This window comes from Lachancea thermotolerans (genome assembly GCF_000142805.1).
Source record: "Lachancea thermotolerans CBS 6340 chromosome B complete sequence".
NCBI classification, from domain to species: domain Eukaryota; kingdom Fungi; phylum Ascomycota; class Saccharomycetes; order Saccharomycetales; family Saccharomycetaceae; genus Lachancea; species Lachancea thermotolerans.
Genome location: NC_013078.1, coordinates 607875 through 626733, shown reverse-complemented (window position 1 = coordinate 626733; position 18859 = coordinate 607875). Strand labels below are relative to the sequence as shown.

Genomic DNA, 18859 nt, shown 5'->3' with positions numbered 1-18859 from the left:
GTGGGTACAACTAGGTATATGAACAGCTATATAAGAAGGAATAATGTCAGTAACAGGCTTCTATGATAAACTAGCCCAATATAGATTTCGCACGTGATCTTGAAAATTTTAGAGTTGTAGCATCAAAATGGAACTCGCGATGAGCTACCAAAGTAACCAGTTGCAGCGTCCCTCAGCACCTCCAAGCACCGCGATCGCTCACAAAAGAACTCCAAAATGAAGCTTGATATTAGCAATATGCGCTATATGACCGCGGAGGACTTCCGCGTCCTGCAGGCCGTGGAGCAGGGGTCAAGAAACCACGAGGTCGTCCCCACACAGATGATCCACCAAATCTCCGGGATGAGGTCCCAGTCGGGAACGAATCGGTCGATTGGCGACCTCGCAAAGCTGAAACTTGTTTCGAGGATGCGTAACATAAAATACGACGGGTTCCGTCTCACCTACAATGGCTTTGATTACCTCGGCCTCAGAGCTATGCTCAGCCGCGACACGATCTACTCGGTGGGAAATGTGATTGGTGTCGGTAAGGAGTCTGATGTGTACCGCGTTAGCGCCAAGGACGGTAGTGCACGCGTGCTGAAGATCCACCGTCTGGGTCGCACGTCCTTCACCACTGTGAAAAACAACAGAGACTACTTGAAGCGTAACCAGAGCGGAAGCTGGATGTTTCTTTCCCGCTTAGCAGCCAACAAGGAGTACCAGTTTATGAGCCTGCTGCATAGCAAGGGTTTCACTGTTCCCGAGCCTTTTGACAACTCCCGCCACATGATCCTTATGGAGTTGATCGACGGATATCCCATGCGTAACATGCGATTGCATAAAAACCTCCCTAAGCTGTACAGCGACCTGATGCTATTTATCGTCAAACTCGCCAATCACGGCCTAATCCACTGTGACTTTAACGAATTCAACATCATGATAAAGAATTCTGTTACCGGTCCCGAGGACAATGGCTTCATTGTTATCGACTTCCCACAATGTATTTCGATCCAGCATCAAGATGCGGAGTTTTTCTTCAAGAGAGACGTGGACTGTATCCGCAGATTCTTTAAAAAGAAGCTGAAGTTCGAGCCTCGCGTGGACGAATCTATGCTAGATGTTGACGGATTCGGTGACGGTTACAAATACCCTTACCCTGTATTCGAAAGAGATGTGAAAAGATGTGATAATCTGGACGAGCTAGTTCAAGCGTCCGGTTTCAGTAAAAAACATCCTGGTGACAGAAGGTGGGAAGAGGCCGCCGAACAGATGCGAAAGGAGGTGAGTGAACAAGATGTTGTGGAGGGAGATCCCAACGACCTTTTGGAGGCCGAAGAAAGCTCAGAGGGTTACTCTGAGGGTTACTCTGACGACGAGTACTATAGCTCCGAGGAAGAGGAGGAATCCGAAGAAGGTGAAGACTCCTTAGAAGAAGAGAATGAACGGATTGTTGAGGCTCTGTCGAGTGGTGTGGCTAACCTCAAGATGGACAAGCTCGGGAACTACGTGCTTGAAGATTAAAGATAGGCAGCTTTGGAGTTTTCGACTCCGGGAACGTATTAAAATTATAAAAGTGACTGTTGGCTTGATAGAAAGTTAGTCGTACTCCACTCCAGAGTCTTCCTCATCTTCGTACTGTTCCTCTTCTTCCTCACCTTGCTCGTTTTCGGCAATTTCTTCTTCTTCCTCTTCTTCCTCACCTGTTGCTAGAGCTATGTCGTGGGTTTGCGGCCTGTTTTCGTTTTCAGGCACAGCTGTTTCCTCGGTTTTTTCCTCAGCAGCAGAGCCAGAGTTCTCTTCCTCATCTTCCTGGTCCTCTTGGTCTGAGCCTGAGCCGGAGTCGCTGCCGTCAGACAAATTACTGTCGCCTTCGAAATCGACGTCTGCCTCCTCGTCATCAGATTCTAATGGTATATCGCCAACATTACCCTCGCCTTTCAGCTGTTGTGCAGCTTCTTCTAGAAGTGAGGCATGCTCTGCTGCGTTTTGATCTTTATGCGCACTCTTTGCTTTGTTTTCTTCGCTCATAGAGTTGTCAATCACCTGTTTTCTCTTCACGTAGTCGTCAATGAGCGTGTATTCGTTCTGGTCAATCATCGAAAACTCGAACTTGTCGCCGCTCTTTGTTATCAGAGTGACATTAAACGTCAGCCTGGTAATTGAAGAGTATGTGATCGATTCGATTTCTTGAGAGGAGAAGAGTAAGATTGGCTTCTTGAACCCAAACAGAACATGGTCTGGCAGAAAGTAAAGAGTGCCCTCTTTAGTACCTCGATGCGCCTCCACATGGAATGAGGGCGCGGCACCTGATGTGGCTGAGAATGGATCAGAAATGCGGAATCCTACCAGGATGGCCTGCTTGCGGATGTATTCGACACAGCTGGAAAATTCTGCGGACTCGCTGTTTAGAAGTCCTGCCGCCTGGAACTGTTTTACCGTCGCATCTTTGTTGAGGGTCACAAGAACGTACTCGTTAGCCGCTGGGTCCCCTTCTGGGACGTAGCGTATGAATAAATAGGCCATATTTTTTTTCTCCGGGAACGGCAGGAAAGTGGCAAATTTAACACTGGTGTTTAACTGCGTGATAGAGAGTTGAGGGATCATATCCTTCGACAGTGACAACGCAGGCTTTCCAGTCACTGGCGACACGGATATTACCAAATTCAATTTTTTCCTGAATGGTGTAAGCACTGAGACATCTTTCAGCTGGAATATTACCGCGTCTTGTGGGACTTCGCTTAAAAATTCTTCGCCTTTAGGCTTCTTTCTCAGCTCGGGGTCTTGTCTCGCATAGTTGTAAAGATCCTCAAAAATTTTCAAAGCGGATCCATCGCGTTCGCACACTGTTTTGATTCTCTTGCTCAAGTCTTGAGGAATGTTGTCCAAGAAGTTGGTCGCCATTGCCCCTCTTGATTGCTACTTCGAGAGATTCGCGACAAGACCACTGAATCGGTAGCTGTACAACTTAAACATACACGATTCCATATACCCGCGTACGAAGCCCTCGAGTTATGAAAGATGACAGAATTCTGATCCTCAAATCTTCCATGATAAAGGGACGGAGGCAGAGGTGAGCGTTGATTAACTATTTCTCGAGGGAAATCGTGTTGAGCCCAACTGCTAAATACAGCCCGCTTGATCGTAGAATGCTTGCCTGATTTGGGTTTTGAATTTGGGTAGTGAATCGAAAACACTGTATTCTGTCTAAATTATTAATTTCAGGGCGCTGACGTGAAGGATGGCCTTATCTCACCTATCCCGCAGCACTCTATAGAATTTATTGACTGTCGCGTAGATTACCTAAAATTCATCCCATTCATCTTCCTCAGACTTCTTAGCCTTGGCTCCCGAGGCGCCAGTTGCCGAGTCCTTGACTTGCTGCTCCCGTTCCTGACTTATACTATCAAACAGCTTCGTAAACTGACTGTCAGTAGCCGGCCCTTGCTGATACTGCTCCTGCAAGTTCTTTGTAAAGTTGGAAAACGCTTGGTACCCGTAGGTGGAGGTTTCCTGAAATTTTTGGCCAAACTGAGCAGCCGCCCTTTTGGCTTCCTCCGACAGCTCCTTGGACTGTATTTGCTGTACACCAGGCTTGATCATGGACTCGTTCACCTCCTCCATGGACTTGGTGATGGCGCTAGAAAAGAGACTCCAGCCTTTAGAAAAAGTGCCCAGAGGGTCCTTTTGTAGATTACCGAGCGACAACGTGGCCATCGAGCTGTTGAGGTCCTTCTTCTGTGGATTCGCAGGAGTGTTGCCGAAGCCTTGGTACTTGCCTCCCTGGGATGGAGGCAGGGTGTCCGACTTGGACTGGTTCTTCTTGCCCAGCTCTGCGAAATACGCTTCGTTTTTCTCGCGTTGCGAATCAGGAATTTGTGGCGAGCCGCGGCGCGAGCCCAGCGGCGTCCCGTCGCTGGCCTTGGGGCCGAGCGCTGCCCCAGCGCCGAGGGCGCTTCCGGCAGCAGACGCATCAATTGAGGCCCCCTTGTTGGAGCCAGACACCGCGGAGCCCGTGTCCGAGAGCGATGCTGGGTCGAAGTCAGAGCGGTCTGGCTCCTGCCACTCGGTGCCCTCAACGCTCGCAGTGAGCTTGTCCTTGTAGTCCGCCGCGATTGGGTTGTCGTACTTGACCTTTGGAGGCAGCTTCAGGTCCACGCCGTGCGACGCCAGGTAGTCGCTGAAGGGCTCGTTTCCTCCCTTCTCCATGCGCTCAAGCTCCTCAGGCTTGAACTGGTCCATTGTAATTGACCTGACAAACGAGATGTGCACTCCCAGGCCTCTGTGAATCCCCGCACACTCCAGACAGATGAAAATACCGAACTTAGGCGACGCCCACTGAGGATTGGGTGCCTCGCAATCAACGCACTTCTTGTTGCTCCCGATCTTCTGCAGCTGCAACAGCCTTCTTCTGTTGTCTGGATTAACTTTCCACTCTCCAGACATCCTTTTAATGGTGTTTAATCAGCAAAACGGAGACGCCCAGTCTTCTCAATTGATGTATCGATTGAAGGATGTTTCGTTTTAGTCTTCCATAGAGAGATTCTCTGCTTTTCAGCTCTTGTATTACCGAGGGCAGAATCTACACTTCCGAGGGAAAAGCACGTGAAGGCTAATATCCGTCGACAGTGACATCAACAACTGTCGCTTCAAGCGTCATTTACCCCATATTTAATTCAATTTTAGGTCCCTTCGCCATGATATCAGGGAGAGCCAAGCCATAATCATTTCATTTAGGCGTTCAATTGTGCCCCTAATCATTATCAATTAGTCACATGCCAAACTCGCTTGGTGATAGCTTTGTTAAGGACGGGCCCTGGAAAGCAGACCTTTTCCAGGGAAAAGTTGCATTCGTGACAGGCGGCGCTGGAACCATATGTCGGGTTCAAACAGAAGCTCTGGTTCTTTTGGGATGCAAAGCAGCGATCGTCGGAAGAAACCCCGAGAAAACTTTGGAGGCCGCTCGCGAAATATCAAAGCTGAGCCCTCGCCGCGACAGCACGGAGAATGACAGCGTCGGGGGAGATAGTGTCTTGGCCATCCACAGCGTGGATGTTCGAGAGATCGGGCAGCTGGAACAGGCTGTTGCGCGCACGGTTGAGAGATTCGGGCGTATCGACTTTGTCATCGCTGGCGCTGCAGGCAACTTCATCGCCCCGTTTTCGCAGCTGTCAGCAAACGCCTTCAAATCTGTCGTCTCGATCGACTTACTGGGAAGCTTCAACACGGCCAAGGCGTGCCTAGCGGAGCTCAAGAAAAATAAGGGAGCTATCCTGTTTGTGTCCGCCACTTTTCACTACTACGGCGTGCCGTTCCAGAGCCACGTCGGAGCTGCCAAGGCCGGGGTCGACGCCCTTTCCAACGCGCTGGCCGTAGAACTTGGAGTGTCTGGCATTCGCAGCAACTGCATAGCTCCGGGAGTCATCGAGGGCACCGAAGGGGTCTCCAGGCTTACCGGCAACGTCTCAGAGGAACAAATACGCTCAAAGATCCCGCTGCAGCGCTTTGGCACCACCAGAGACATCGCTGAAACCACAGTCTACTTGTTTTCAGATGCAGCAAAATACGTGACCGGCACGGTGCATATTGTTGATGGCGGCATGTGGCATCTAGGAACGCACTTTGGCCGTGATTTATATCCTCAGAACCTGCTTACCGAGGAAAATGCTAAATTATGATTACATACCTGTTATCTTCCCAGAAGTACCAGTAAAACTTTCTTTAAAACTCAGTACCCAGTACATCTTCCTTTATGAAACTTTGTGGTGGAGCTGAGGTGATTTTCTCCATGGCTTTTTTGAACGTCGTGGTCTCCTCGCTTGTGCTGACTTTGGTAGTCTCCAAGGTTTCTGAAAATGTCCGTTTGCCCTCTTTTGCGTAAACCATGCTAGTAGACTCCGTGACGCTCTCGCGGAGCTGCCCTTCTCCCTCGTCATACATTCTAATCATATCCTTGGTGAAGGGCACGTAGTCGACTTCGAGCAGAATGTCACGGTAATTTTTCACCAAATGCTTGTTGAGCATGATGAAGTTTCTCTTATCAGACGCCTTGAGCTCCAGAGCCTGCATACACTGAGAAGAGACGATTTTGAAGAAATCCAGAATGCTCGAGTTGGCCAAGTTGTCTTCATGAAGATTTTCGCGCAGCAAGTCCATTACTGGGGCGTAAAGATTCTCTGAAATAAGGTATCTGTGGTAAAACTCGTCATTCAAACACACTATGCTTTTCAAGCATCGAACCACAGTTAAGCGGAGCTGGAGCATGCGTTGAGGATCCAAGAGCTTGGCTATGTTTTTCAAAATGTTATTCTCCATTATGAATTCGCGGGAAAGCCGGCGGTTGTGTTCCGTACTGACGAAATTGATCAGCTTTACCAAGTAAATCAAAAGAACGTCATCATCAGGAGTACTCAGGGAATTGGTTATGAGGGGTGCAAAAAGCTGTGGGGCGACTTGGGTGTAAAAGTTGTTGAAGTAGTCTGTCATCTGGAAATTCATGTTGTCAATAAGGTTTTCCTCGTTCATTCCATTAGAACGTGCGTCATTAAAGTTCATCATCATGTCAACGCCTCCGGAGTCATTATAGTCTGGATCCATGCCCATGCAACCCTCCGGGTGAAGTAGCGTGTTTAAAGCCTGTACCACCTGCTCCTTTAGTCCCAAGCTTTTGTCTGTCAAAAGAATCTTGGACAAGATCGCAAGCAGAGATACGTCTGACGATACAGTGCAGTTGCCATTTTCAGCGGGCTGCTTATGAGAATGCTGCTGCTCTTGGTCTAAGCCTTCTGGCTGGTTAATGAGCTCATTCTGTACGCTGTTGATCAGCAGGATGTCGTGCTCTATAATGCTTATTACCATGTCCGTGGCCAGGATTCTGATTCCGCTGTCTGTCTCTTGACCGAATGCAAAATCGAAGATCTTGAACAAACCTGCTCTCACCAGAGCCTTGAAAAACCTGGACTTTTCGGAATGCTCCAGATTCTTTGTTATCTGGACGCACTGGTGAAGCATGCGTATGCCGTCCCTCTTAGTCTCGATAGGGGTGTCTGGGGAGGCTGCCGTGTATAGAGCGATCAGTTTCGGGAGAAACGTTTCATCCTGTATGAAATTGATAATGCAGGTTTGTAAATCCAGAATGATGTCGGATATAATGTTGAAGCTGTGCTCGTCCAAGAAACGCACTAGTACGACGTCCTTGAAAAACTGCAGCCGGTAGGTCTTCTTGATAATTCTTTTCATATCGTCGCTGTTCAGCGGCACCACCTCCTTGAAGTGGGGCCCCGAGTGCAGCAAGTACTCTCGGTGGTTTGCTTTACTGGTGGGGAACTCCGTGTCGTACTCGAGAATGCCCACTACCCCCATGATGTACTCGTCCCCGACCATCTGTTCGAGAAGCTCGCGCTGGTTGTACAGCGTCAGAGTCTTGAGAATGTTGCTCAGGAGCAGCAGCTCCCGCAGCTTGTGGCCAGCCTCGGCCTTCTCAAACAGCTTGATCAGGGTCGCGACGTAGTTCGACTTCAGCACGAACTCCATGGTCTCAGACCGCAGGTACTCGAAAGCCGTGTTTTCGTTGAGGATCTTGAGCGCCTCCATCAGCTGCTTCTCGTCCTGCTCCGCATCGTTGCAGGGCAGGTTCACGGGCCCGGTGATGATTTCATGAACAGAGCCCATGCCGTCGTCATTAGAGCGCACCGCGACCAGCGAGATGTTGTTCTCAGAAGATTTTTGGATTTTGATGATGAAATCGCACAACGCGTCGCAGCCTGTGCTTTCCTCGAAGCTGAGCGCGATGTCCTGACCCGACAAGTCCTTCCACACAATCAGCGTCTCCTCCTGCCGCTGGTACTCAATGTTCCCTTCCAGCTTCGACCACAGCAGCGTCTTCTCCGGCGCCTCTTCGTCGTTGACCACTAAGTAAGCGGCTAACGCGTCTTCCGGGGGCGCGTTCTGCTCCGCTTGCCGCTCCTCCTTGTCCACCTTCCCGATGCAGAATCCGGTACCTGTGTCCTTCCACTCGTTCTGTTCCAATATGTAAACCTTCACGCGCTTCGACTCCGTTTCTCGCAGCTCATCCTGCCTGACGCCATTCATGTTCCTTGCGCCGCTTTAAGCCGAAATTCTCTCTCAAGCAGTGCCACTTTGTGCCCAGAACAAAACTCTCTAGACAGGGCTTTACGCGACTTGCTAATCCGCTACAGTCCCGCGATGAGTCCCTTGTTTTCTTTAACAATGTTCGGCTTACGCCAACTTATTCACTTCTACAAATTTTTTTTTCGCATACCTACCTGAATGTCGGCAAGAAGAAAAGCACATCGCTAGTTCCGCTAGCTCATCGCCGATAACAAAGTCAGTAAAAAAACGAATAAACCATGCGAAAGAAGTCAGTTGAGGAACCTTGCTAATAATATGTGTTCACAAGCTAGCTGATGGCGCAGCTATGTATAGATTGGTTCATTTCGTGGCGACAACCGCGGGTGCAGTTGTTCATGCGGGTTCGCATCTCCGAGCGCAGGTTTGACTCTAGTGCAGCCTGAGGACCTGGTCGAGGTTCTCGTAGGGGAAAGGTTCGAAGCCGTACTTGAGCGCAAAGTCGCGGGGGATGAAGCGGCCGCCTACGTAGTGGTGGGTCTCGCAGGTGTCGATCTTGGCCGCGCAAGGCTTGGGCACCGTCAGCGAGACGAGCACGCTCGGGATGATGCAGTCGGAGTCGGCGGGGCCCTCGTCGACGTCCCAGCCCGTGGGAATGTCAACGGAGACGATGGGCAGGTTTTGCTGGGCATGGCGCAGCTGCTGCAGAATGGAGCCGAAGGGCTCGCGGACCGGGGGCTTGAACGAGAAGCCGAAGATCGCATCTACCACGCAGAGCGTCTTGGTGTGGTCCAGGTACTGCGCCCAGTTGTCGCCGGCGCCCAGCACGGGCACCTTGAAGAACTTGAGCTGGTTCACGAGCTGTGCGTAGAACGGCGTCTTGGTCGTGCGCTTCGGGTAGTACACCACGGGCTGGAATCCTGAGAGCGCCAGGTGGCGCGCGCACACGAGCCCGTCGCCGCCGTTGTTGCCGGGGCCTGCGATCACCAGGACCTGCGATTTCCGGGTCTCCGAGTAGGGGAACTCTTTCACCACGGCCTGCGCGACGCTCAGGCCTGCCAGCTCCATGAGCTGCTCCAGGGTGAACCCGACCTCGGGGCCCATGAGCTCTTTGTCTAGCTGCGCTGCAAGCTGCGAAGATATGGTTCTCAAGGCCATTTCTAAGAGCTTTTGGCTCTAGGGGAAGAGAAGGTGCTCCACAGTTAAGATGGTGCCCTTTATTAAAGCTGGCAGAATAGCAAATTAGCGTACGGAGTGATATCTACACTTGGAAGGGCGGCTTCGCCGGGGGCTTCCAAAGCCCCCGAGGCCCTGTCAAACGCTAGAAGGCGTACTGGCACCCAATTGTCGACAAGCTGGCATGAGCGCTGGGCCATGGCGGGCGGGCGCTCAAGTTACGTGAGACATCACTGCGGACGAACCAATATTGCGTAGTACCCTGAGACGCCGTGGCCGCGCTTCGCTGGCCAGCGTGGAGTACGCTGAATCATCGGAGTCTCCTATTTCTGCGTTAGAGGTACGCCAGACTCCTAAACTCTGGTGTTTGAAGTGTTCACACGGCGAACGTAGCGTTCCGAGGGAATCACTGTAGATCACTATACGGAAGGTCGCCACGCAGAATTGGAAAATAGCACCTGGCGGCCCCCGCGGGCGACGTCTAAAAGACTGAGCGTGCTCTTAAAGATTGAGGCCTTCAGCGAGACCTGAACGAGATAGTCACTAATGACGAACACAGGCTAATTAGCACTCATAGGTCCAATGGCCCTGGCAGTTCCTTTAAGAGATGTGACCACTAACCTCACTACTTGCCTCGATCCCAATACGCTTCGGTCTTGTGTTTGTTTGGGAGTATCTCTCCATTGAGCGAAAATCGCTTTTCAAGCCCATTATTATAAGAAACTAGCGCTCTTCTCAAGCTGAAAAAGGCCCTCGCCAGTGCACAACTTAAAACCATAAAGACACCAGGGCTCTCTCTTGAAAAGCACCGGGATTCAACGCGCGTAATACCTGCTTAAGCCCTTGCAAGGGAAAGCGCTCACCGTCATTTTCTTGTCCCTCTCCAGCGTCACGGGAGCGTGCGGCTGAAAGCTGATCTGCAGTCTGCCTTAGCGGAGGCCCCGGCGCGGCCGCACAACAGGCTTTCGGTGTGGTAGCTTCCTCTAGATGCCATGTCTGAGCCCTTCATTATATACTTACAGGTACAATATTATTACATTTTGGATCCGGCGGAGGCGAATCACGACCTCCCGGGGCTGGCTTTCTTGTGCAGCATGCTCCTTATGCAAGCCAGATCCTCTAGCAGCATTTTGCGGAGCCATAGCGTCTCCTGGCGCTGGGATTCGAGGTCGGCCTCGAGCTGCTTGACCCGATCGTCCTTTTCGCGCAGCAGCCGGTCGTAGAGGTCAGCTTCTTTGGACGTGAGGGCCCTGGATGGCAGTGTTTGTTGTGGAATATCTTCATCAATGGTAGGCAGGTCGGTTCTGGGCTTTTTGGTGGCCAGCTGCAGGAGCTCCTCGACCGCGTCCTCGTCGGGCGTGCCGATGCCCACGTACTTGCGCTTGCCGAGCGGTGTGCTACCGGAACTGGAGGACCGGTTCACGGCCCCAGCGCCCGTGCCGATGCCGATGCCAATGCCGTTAGTGGTGCCGTTGACCATGCCGTTGGCCATGCCGTTTGCACCGCCGTTGGCGTTGCCACTGCCGTTGCTGTTGGGTGCGACCGCGAGAGACGGGCTCGCGGGCGTCGTGTAGTAGTTGTGTTTGTTGTCTTGCTGGAGCTTCTGGAGCCTTTTCTGCAGCTGCTGCGGCAGTGTGTGGTCGATCACCTCAGAGGGCGAGTTCTTGGACGAGGTCGCCATGCTGTTGACGCGGCGGCGCGTCTGGTTCAGCATCTGGCCCGTCTTGGCGTCGTAGACGGTGCTGATCGAGACGGACACGAGCTGCCACAGCTGATCGCTCACCAGCTCGGAGTCGTCCCTGATCTGCCACATGCCGTTCTCCAGGCGCCGGAAGTACTTGCCGTAAGGGCTGACGTCGTAGCTGAGCTCCAGCTCCTTTAGGATCTGCTGGAACCGCTGGTACAGCTCGATCGCAGACTTGGGCGACGTCGAGTTGTCGTCCAACAGGCTCGTGGAGATCGTCGCGTTGTACAGCTGCGACAGCCGCTGGAACAGCGCCAGGTCCTGCTGCGGGCTGGCCCCGCTGGCAGCGGCGCTGCCTGCGCCGGTGCCGCCCGCAGCTCCCGCGCCGCCCTGGGGCGAGCTCGAACTGGACCCCGTGTTCACAAGGCTCACGTCGTCGCCGTTGATTGCGGCCCCGTTGGACAGCAGCCGGTGCGCTTTGATGATGAAGACGTCCAGCTTGCTCTGGTGGTGCATGATGCCGGCCGATGTCACCGATCCGCTAGAGTCTCGGCGAACGTAGCTCATCTTCAAGGCTTGCAACGCGCGATGCCTGTCGTCGCCCTGCTGTTGTCTTGTCGAACGTACATCCTGCGCATCACGCAACTGTAAATGTCGACAATACCTATACACGAGTGCAGGCGAGGGCTCGCAAAAGGGCCCGCGAAACGCGGCCGCTCTTGACGCATGGCCACTGCTACTAACCCGGCTACTTCTACTACGAATTGCGCTACAAGGGCTGCGCTTGCTGGCCCTCCGGGCCTTCTATTGTGCTATGCGCGCGCTTTTCCATGTCGTAATAACGAGTTTTTGGCTACAAAGGCCAACTCGTATACGATCACCTGCGGCGAAGAGTGATCTAGGCACGTGACTTAGAGTTAAAGTTTGCGTGTCACGTGCATAGAAGCGTTCGGTGCATACGATCATGTGACATATACTATGTAATCATTGAGTACGGATGACGGGGACGGCGCCCGGCTAGAGGCCTGGGGCGCGTGCTGGGACGCGTGCTGGGCGTATGCTGAAGCGGTGTGCTTGCGAGGGTCTAAACGCTTCTTGTCCGGGTTCGGCTGCGGCCGGGGCAAGCAGTGGCATGCGATCTTCAGATCACGTGCTCGAAAGCTAGACTGGGGTAGTGAGAGAGGGCATTGTAAAGGGTACCAGAACAAAATCTGGGCACGACGGGCCGCTGCGAGGGCGCACGCCGGAAGAGGGCCTGCGGCTGGGCCGGAGACGAACGGCTTGTAGAGTCTGAGTAAGCTGGGAGTGAACTCTCTTTTCCCAAAACCGGACGACTAACGCCCCTCCGTAGCCTCTTCTCGCTGCGTTCCAAGCCTGCGCGGCCCGCTGCCGCGTTCTGCGGAGAAGCTGGCAGAAGAGTGAACCTCGTGATCGCGAGATGACATCCGCTTGTACGGATATAGTGCGTACACAGTGACTAGATTTATGAGCCACGTGACTATTTAGTACATAGCTATTTTTATTGTCACATGATCGTGCGTATTATCACCCTACACGGAATTTAAATCTCATCCGCTACGGACTCGCATGTCATCCTGCACGCAGGGCACGTGACCGCTCCCGCGCATTCTTTTGATTCGACAAGGTCGACGCCTATTTACACCACGCCCACCACCAACCCCGATCCTGGAGCCACCGAACCCCCCGCCTCGCACCGTCATGTACCGCCGCAAGAAGGAGCACAAGCGCGGCATCAATTACTCGCTCATGCTAGTCGGCGACTCCGGCACCGGTAAGACCACGTTCGCAAACAATCTGCTCGAGAGCCCCATATTCCCACACCGCTTCGCCATGGACGCGCCGCAGCTGGCTTTCAACCCGCGTGTGCAGATCGCCAAGCCCACCATGGTCGTTTCCTACAACTCCAAGAATGGCATTCCGTCACACATGGCTCAGTTCGATGCGTCGCGCGAGCATTTCGAGCCCGGCATCACCATAACGTCCACGTCCGTTGAGATCGCGACCGGCGCAGAGCAGCCTCCGTCGCGGTCCTCCATGTCCAGCGAGGCGTCGTCTTCGGCCCAGAGCAATTCCCACAGCCAGGACAAAATCTCGTTCAACCTGGTCAAGACCCATGGGCTCGGCGAAAACCTCGACAACACAATGTGTTTCGACGAGATCACCGCTTTTCTCGAGCAGCAGTTCGACCAGGTGCTAGCGGAAGAGACCCGTGTCAAAAGAAACCCCCGCTTCGAGGACACCAGAGTCCATGTCACCTTGTATTTTATCCCGCCCACGGGCCACGGGCTCAGAGAAATGGACGTTGAGATGATCAAGCGTCTTTCGCGGTACACAAATGTTCTACCAATAATTTCTCGAGCAGACTCGTTCACTCCAGAGGAACTAATCAAGTTCAAGAGGCAAATTATGGACGACGTCGAGCGCTTCCACGTTCCAGTCTACAAGTTTGAGGTCGATCCCGAGGAGGACGACATCGAGACGATTGAGGAGAACCAAGCCCTCGCAATGATGCAGCCATTCGCCATCATGTGCTCCGACGAGAAGAACGAAAACGGTGAATACGTAAGGCTTTATCCTTGGGGCGAGATGCGTGTGGACGATGACTCGATTTCTGACCTCCGAGTTCTGAAGAACGTTCTATTCGGCTCTCACTTCCAAGAGTTCAAAGACACTACTCAGAACTTCCTGTACGAAAACTACAGAGCGGAGAAGTTGTCGTCAGTCTCTGAATGGGACATGGACAAAGAGAAGGGCGAGTCTAGCAAACGGGACTCTGCGGCACCAAGCTTATCTAACTTTGCCTCGCTGATCACCACAGGTCAGTTTAAGTCCACAAACTCTCTGGCCATGCCACCTCAGTCTGAAACTCCAACAACTCCCGATTCCAAAGAAATTAGCCAAGGCGTCTCTGACTCCCCTGCTTTGAGACAAATGTCACAAAGCATAAGGCGTGGCAATGAAGAGATCATTCAAAACATCAAGAATTCACCACGCACCTCGACGCCCGGTTCCCCTGACAAGTCAAAGCTGAGAAACATCTCAGAGACTGTTCCTTATGTATTGAAGCATGAGCGCATAATCGCCAAACAGCAGAAGCTCGAAGAATTAGAGGCACAGTCCGCCAAGGAGCTTCAAAAGCGAATTCAGGACTTAGAGAAGAGGGCTGCCGAGTTGAAACTGAGAGAAAAGCTACTTCGTCAGCAGCACTTGAACAGTTCAAACACCTCCCTCAACTCGAGACAATCTGCACAACAGTCGATGGCTCCTCAATCGAAGTTGAAAAAGGAGGAAAGCGTTACTGATCTAGCATCTATAGTGAGTGGCAAGGCATAATGCCCCCCCAGTCTAGTTGTTGGCTATAATTATAAAATGACAATATTAGATATTACAAGCACATACGCATGTACATGGGAAAATGTATATAAAATAGTTCCTTTAGTGGTAGCAGAGTATGATTGAGAATGCAGGAGGTTGGTGAAAGTCATCAGCGTGAGGCATGAAATGGGTGCTAAAGGTCAAAAAAGGAAATGAGCTTGAAAACTTTAATCCTCAATGTCGGTGAAGTCAAAATGGATAATTGATGATGAGGTCTAAATGTATGGTTACAGGGAGAAAAAACAAAATGGGCAGTAAGCAACCGAGGCTGGTTTTTTGAAGTCTAAATTTGTAATGAAGCAATCTCAAGCAAGTGAGAGAAAAACAATTCTTAGATGGAAGCTCAAAAACAGGAGCTTGCATTTTATTTCGCTCTCTCAACGAAATTTGTTGGGGGCAAAGTTGCCATGATTGGGAAACACTAAGTGGACAGCGATCTAACGTTTCGGCTTATATTGGGTTGGCAGAAAATAAAAAAAAATCACAACAGAAGTACAGCACCGGCTGAAAAATTCGAGAAACAGCATCCTGACACAGTTATTTGCTGAAAGCAGTGGCATAACTGTAGTTGCCGTTACTAACACTGCCGCCGTTTCCGCTTCTCCGGCTGTTAGGCCCTCTGACGCCCAATGGGTTTTTCGAAAAGCTTAACCTAATTCCGCCTTTGTTGTTATGACTGGTTCCGGAGCGAGGAAGCTGTCTTCCGTAAAGCTCTGCTAAGGCGCGGGTAGCATGGGCAACATCCTCAAATTCCACGAAACACATAGGACCGTGGCCATTGCCGTTGGTATTCTTATTTCTGAAAGAAAGTCTCCTAAAGCCCTTTTGTGTCGAGAACAATTGACGGAGTTCATGCTCGGTTGCGTCTGGTGGTAAGTTTCCGACGTATAAGGTGTTACAAGGTGGGTTTTGATCAGCAGGGTTCGCAGGGGGGGGAACACGGGCAAGCAAGGACAGGTCAACCTGGGAAATGCCTCCACTGGAGGAAATTGAAGTGGAAGACGGCGTCTTCTGAGACGCGTTCACATTGGGCTGCGAACTTTTCGACGTGCTTGATCTTTGCGCGGAAGCTTTTGGCGTGCCGTTATTTGCCTGGGTTTCCTGTTGTTGTTGAGTTCCTGAGATAATCTGACTTTGAGGTGGTTGCTGGTTTTGCGAATTAGGTGCTATGGTCAAGTCGGTGGCAGTGGTAGCGGTACTGGTGGATCCTTGACCCACAAGTCCGTAAGGGAGATTTGGGTGCTGCTGTAAAGCGCTGCCCATTTGATGAGGAATTGCGGAAGCAATGTGCATACTGGCGAGCTCGTTGGCTGGAACAGTGCCTGTGTTCACACTAGAAAAGAAAGAAGAACTCTGTCTTCTTTGTGGAGGCCCCCATTCCATTGAAGGAGTAGGTGGCTGCGATGTGGTTGCGAGGCCGCTTATGCTTGAAGGCACACCGCCGTTTGATCCCCAAATGCTTTCGTTGATTTCGTCGTTTTCCATAAGCAAAAACGATTTGCCAACATCTTGTGACTTGAAGGGAGCACTGGCGATATCTTGGTTTGTACCTTGGGATTGTTGTGAGCTGTCTGCGTTGAAAGAATCGGAAAAGGAAAATCTCGACCGCTGGCCGTACAAGCCAGGTCTTTTGGCAGAGGATGCAGACTGTGGTGGCGAGACCACGTTAGAAGAACCGGGTAGTTGGAATGCATTTGGTTGTTGTTGTTGCTGTTGTTGCTGTTGTTGTTGCTGTTGTTGCTGTTGTTGCTGTTGTTGCTGTTGTTGCTGTGGTTGCTGTGGTTGCTGTTGCTGGGACCGCTGTTGCAGGGATGGCGGCTGGGGTTGCGGGTGCTGTCTTTGGTCAAGGGTTTGGGAATGCTGTAGGTTGGGTTGCGGTAATGTATGAAGCTGGTGCCGGGGGGATAAACTTTTGTCAAAAGGAATATGCTGCTGAGTCAACTCATCGAGAACCTCGACTTGAGGCTTGTACGGGAAGGCGGGGCCGAAAATGTGCGGCTTGCTGTCAAGTATGGTGGCATACTGGGACACCAAATGCAAAGAGTCGAATCTGGCAACCACCTCGCAAATCTTGTCGAAGTTGTTGATATCACTGGGTTGTCTGGCGAGCTCGACGGTGTTGACACCGTGCGCAAGGGCGAAAATCGCATAACACTCCCTTAGCGTAATGTCCTGCGGCACATTCTTCAGTCTCAACAAGAAGGGCCCCTGACCCGAGGAGCTGCTGTTTCCCTGCGAGGCCGAACCCGTCAATGCAAGGTTGTTAAGCATGGTGGCGAGATGCAGTGGCGAATTGTTGCTGGAGCTGGAGCCCGCGATGCCCAACGAGCCCTGGTGGGCCGGGGACGAGTTGCCGGGTGTGCCGATGCCTCCCAAATTCTCGGAGCTCGTGCTGAACCCGCGATGCAAGGAGAACCCACTGTTGTCAAGGGGCGAAGTGCTGTTGACCACGGACATTGTTAGCACCTGCTGCTGTCGGAATTGCTTCTAGCAGTGGCGCACTGCTGTTAATGGAGCGCTGACTGCGTGTGCGAATGCGTTTTGAGCCTTTCAACGAGCAGAATTTACACTGCACTCGCAAGTTTCTGGTAAGGCTAGACCCACGACTATGGCAGCGTGCGGAAACAAAAGTACTATCGGTCGTAGTAGGGTCGATTGGCCTTGCAAAATAATGCCTTCAAGGTTCCTTACTTCTCTGAAACACTCGTTCTCTGCAGAGTGGCCACTCTATCGTGTGTACTTTCAATCTTTTGGTGGTCAAACACCTGCTTCGTGGTTGAATTTCCTTATTTTTTGTGTTTTTTCACCTGCCACCTCCTTTCTCCCTCCTCGTCCGAAAATACCCTCCTGTTTATTAGGAAATAAAAATTTTCATCATTTTTTCAGGTTGTGTTTCCATAGTTTAGATATAACTTTCCGGTCGCCGCCGTGTCGCTAGTAGTACTTGCCTGTATCCCTATCGTGCATCCGCATTGCGTAGTTAAGACGGGCCGGTTTGTAACGAACTGGTATATTAAGTTTCTTGATAGGGCGATCCGCTATTGGGGCTCCTCACGTTGACACACGCGAAACGTAGAGACGCGAGCGTTATGTCTGCTCGGGCTTGTCGTGCCACGTGCATTCTCCGAAAGCAAGAACTGTGCCGACAGGCGAGTAAAAGATGATTGCTTGGCAACAGAGGCGGAATGAGTGATCGCGCATGAGGACTGGTGAATAAGCTCGCGCCGCAGCAGGATAGGAGGGGGAATAGAAAACAAAACTGGCCAGGAGCTCAACCGGGATCTCAGGTTTGACCCCATTGACGCTCACGAACCTCTCGCGTATTAGCTAAGGCCCATGGCTCTGTATATCACGTGCGACGAATAAGTCCCTCGGGAGGGTAACACATGTATCAAGAGTACGATCACGTGACATAGTTTTTGGGTCTGGTGCTGCCGACGCTTTAGCTTATTAGCGTGCCAGCTGGGGCATGATGAGCGGTGGGTGTTGTACCTGGAAGCAGTTTGAATTGGAATTCAGGTTCAGGAACTATAGCTGTGAGCTTTTACGGTCCGCGCCACGCATCGGGAAAAGCCGGCGCGATCTTCTCTTGTCGCGTCTCAATATCTAGCAGAGCTGTAAGACGGAGCTGAGTCGAGCTCACGCGGATCTATTTCGCAGTGCTGTATTTTGTTGAAGTCTGTCTGCATTTTCGCGATCGTGCTTTGCTGGCGCGCTGCGGAGCCTTCACGGTCCCCGGCAAGGTCGTCGAATAGAAGCTGAAGCTGGGCTTGCGCGCTCTCCAATTTATCAGAATTTGGATCGACAAGTATGGATGAGTCTGCGGGGTCTTTTCTGATTTCCTTGAACATGAATTCCTGAGACCTCGTCTTTTTACTTTTCGACCCGCCCCAGGCCTGCACTTTGCGCCTCCCTTCTCGGTTTGGTTCAAGGCCGGACGCTTGCTTTCCATCACGAATGCTAGCTTGCTCTGTGGCGTTATGTTCTTCCCTTTTCTGCCCGTCCGAAGTCAGATTACCTTGCTGACGTTCTTTAGCCGCCGAGCCTTTTATAGGGCCCACAGCGAGCTGCAAGTAGGAAAAACGAGCTTCAGAAGATTTATCTTTGTTATGGTGCATTTCAGGTCTCTTTGGAACTCAAATGGTAGCTATTCCCTCTCTGTCTCTTTTCAAGGGTATACTTGTGGGGCGTAAATGCGTGACATAACAAAACACTTAAATATATTCATAAGGGAGCACTCAAAATAAAATCATTTTGACCTTTACAGAAAGGCCTCGCGCGAAAGGCATGTGCTCCTCATTGCGCGCTTATAGATGGTAACGATCCACCGTGCTTTGATATGATGTGAAGAATACAACATGCGAGAAAATATTGTAGCAGGTTAGAAAGAAGCAAGCGCCTATAACGCGGGAATGCTTTTTACTTGTTGTTTTCGGGCTCCTAAATAAGAATCATTGGCAGCCTCCTCATTCCATTTAAAATCAAGAGCTTTGAGCTTTCCAGACATTGCCTTCATTTTCAAGTCATAAACAGTCA

At 51.5% G+C, this 18859-nt stretch overlaps 10 protein-coding genes across 10 annotated transcripts; 3 read left to right on the top strand and 7 right to left on the bottom strand.

Annotated features, from left to right (window-relative positions):
• Positions 1–216: 216 nt before the first annotated feature.
• Positions 217–1503, top strand: RIO2 (protein kinase RIO2; the record flags this gene model as incomplete). The annotated part of the gene is made up of 1 exon (XM_002552077.1): positions 217–1503. The coding sequence occupies one exon, from the start codon at positions 217–219 to the stop codon at positions 1501–1503; it is 1287 nt and encodes a 428-aa protein (XP_002552123.1).
• A 75-nt stretch (positions 1504–1578) lies between these two features.
• RTT106 (Rtt106p) lies at positions 1579–2883 on the bottom strand (the record flags this gene model as incomplete). The annotated part of the gene is made up of 1 exon (XM_002552076.1): positions 1579–2883. One exon carries the CDS (start codon positions 2881–2883, stop codon positions 1579–1581), a length of 1305 nt encoding a protein of 434 aa, XP_002552122.1.
• Positions 2884–3282: 399 nt separating this feature from the next.
• On the bottom strand, positions 3283–4425 carry SPS18 (Sps18p; the record flags this gene model as incomplete). The annotated part of the gene is made up of 1 exon (XM_002552075.1): positions 3283–4425. The coding sequence occupies one exon, from the start codon at positions 4423–4425 to the stop codon at positions 3283–3285; it is 1143 nt and encodes a 380-aa protein (XP_002552121.1).
• Positions 4426–4754: 329 nt separating this feature from the next.
• On the top strand, positions 4755–5657 carry SPS19 (2,4-dienoyl-CoA reductase (NADPH); the record flags this gene model as incomplete). Its single annotated transcript, XM_002552074.1, has 1 exon — positions 4755–5657. The coding sequence occupies one exon, from the start codon at positions 4755–4757 to the stop codon at positions 5655–5657; it is 903 nt and encodes a 300-aa protein (XP_002552120.1).
• Positions 5658–5700: 43 nt separating this feature from the next.
• On the bottom strand, positions 5701–8070 carry PSY2 (Psy2p; the record flags this gene model as incomplete). Its single annotated transcript, XM_002552073.1, has 1 exon — positions 5701–8070. One exon carries the CDS (start codon positions 8068–8070, stop codon positions 5701–5703), a length of 2370 nt encoding a protein of 789 aa, XP_002552119.1.
• Positions 8071–8499: 429 nt separating this feature from the next.
• Positions 8500–9225, bottom strand: NNR1 (NADHX epimerase; the record flags this gene model as incomplete). Its single annotated transcript, XM_002552072.1, has 1 exon — positions 8500–9225. The coding sequence occupies one exon, from the start codon at positions 9223–9225 to the stop codon at positions 8500–8502; it is 726 nt and encodes a 241-aa protein (XP_002552118.1).
• Positions 9226–10303: 1078 nt separating this feature from the next.
• On the bottom strand, positions 10304–11494 carry GCR2 (Gcr2p; the record flags this gene model as incomplete). Its single annotated transcript, XM_002552071.1, has 1 exon — positions 10304–11494. One exon carries the CDS (start codon positions 11492–11494, stop codon positions 10304–10306), a length of 1191 nt encoding a protein of 396 aa, XP_002552117.1.
• A 1152-nt stretch (positions 11495–12646) lies between these two features.
• Positions 12647–14281, top strand: SHS1 (septin SHS1; the record flags this gene model as incomplete). The annotated part of the gene is made up of 1 exon (XM_002552070.1): positions 12647–14281. One exon carries the CDS (start codon positions 12647–12649, stop codon positions 14279–14281), a length of 1635 nt encoding a protein of 544 aa, XP_002552116.1.
• Positions 14282–14860: 579 nt separating this feature from the next.
• KLTH0B07546g (RNA-binding protein) lies at positions 14861–16780 on the bottom strand (the record flags this gene model as incomplete). The annotated part of the gene is made up of 1 exon (XM_002552069.1): positions 14861–16780. The coding sequence occupies one exon, from the start codon at positions 16778–16780 to the stop codon at positions 14861–14863; it is 1920 nt and encodes a 639-aa protein (XP_002552115.1).
• Positions 16781–17922: 1142 nt separating this feature from the next.
• Positions 17923–18441, bottom strand: KLTH0B07524g (KLTH0B07524p; the record flags this gene model as incomplete). The annotated part of the gene is made up of 1 exon (XM_002552068.1): positions 17923–18441. The coding sequence occupies one exon, from the start codon at positions 18439–18441 to the stop codon at positions 17923–17925; it is 519 nt and encodes a 172-aa protein (XP_002552114.1).
• Between the last annotated feature and the right edge of the window lie 418 nt (positions 18442–18859).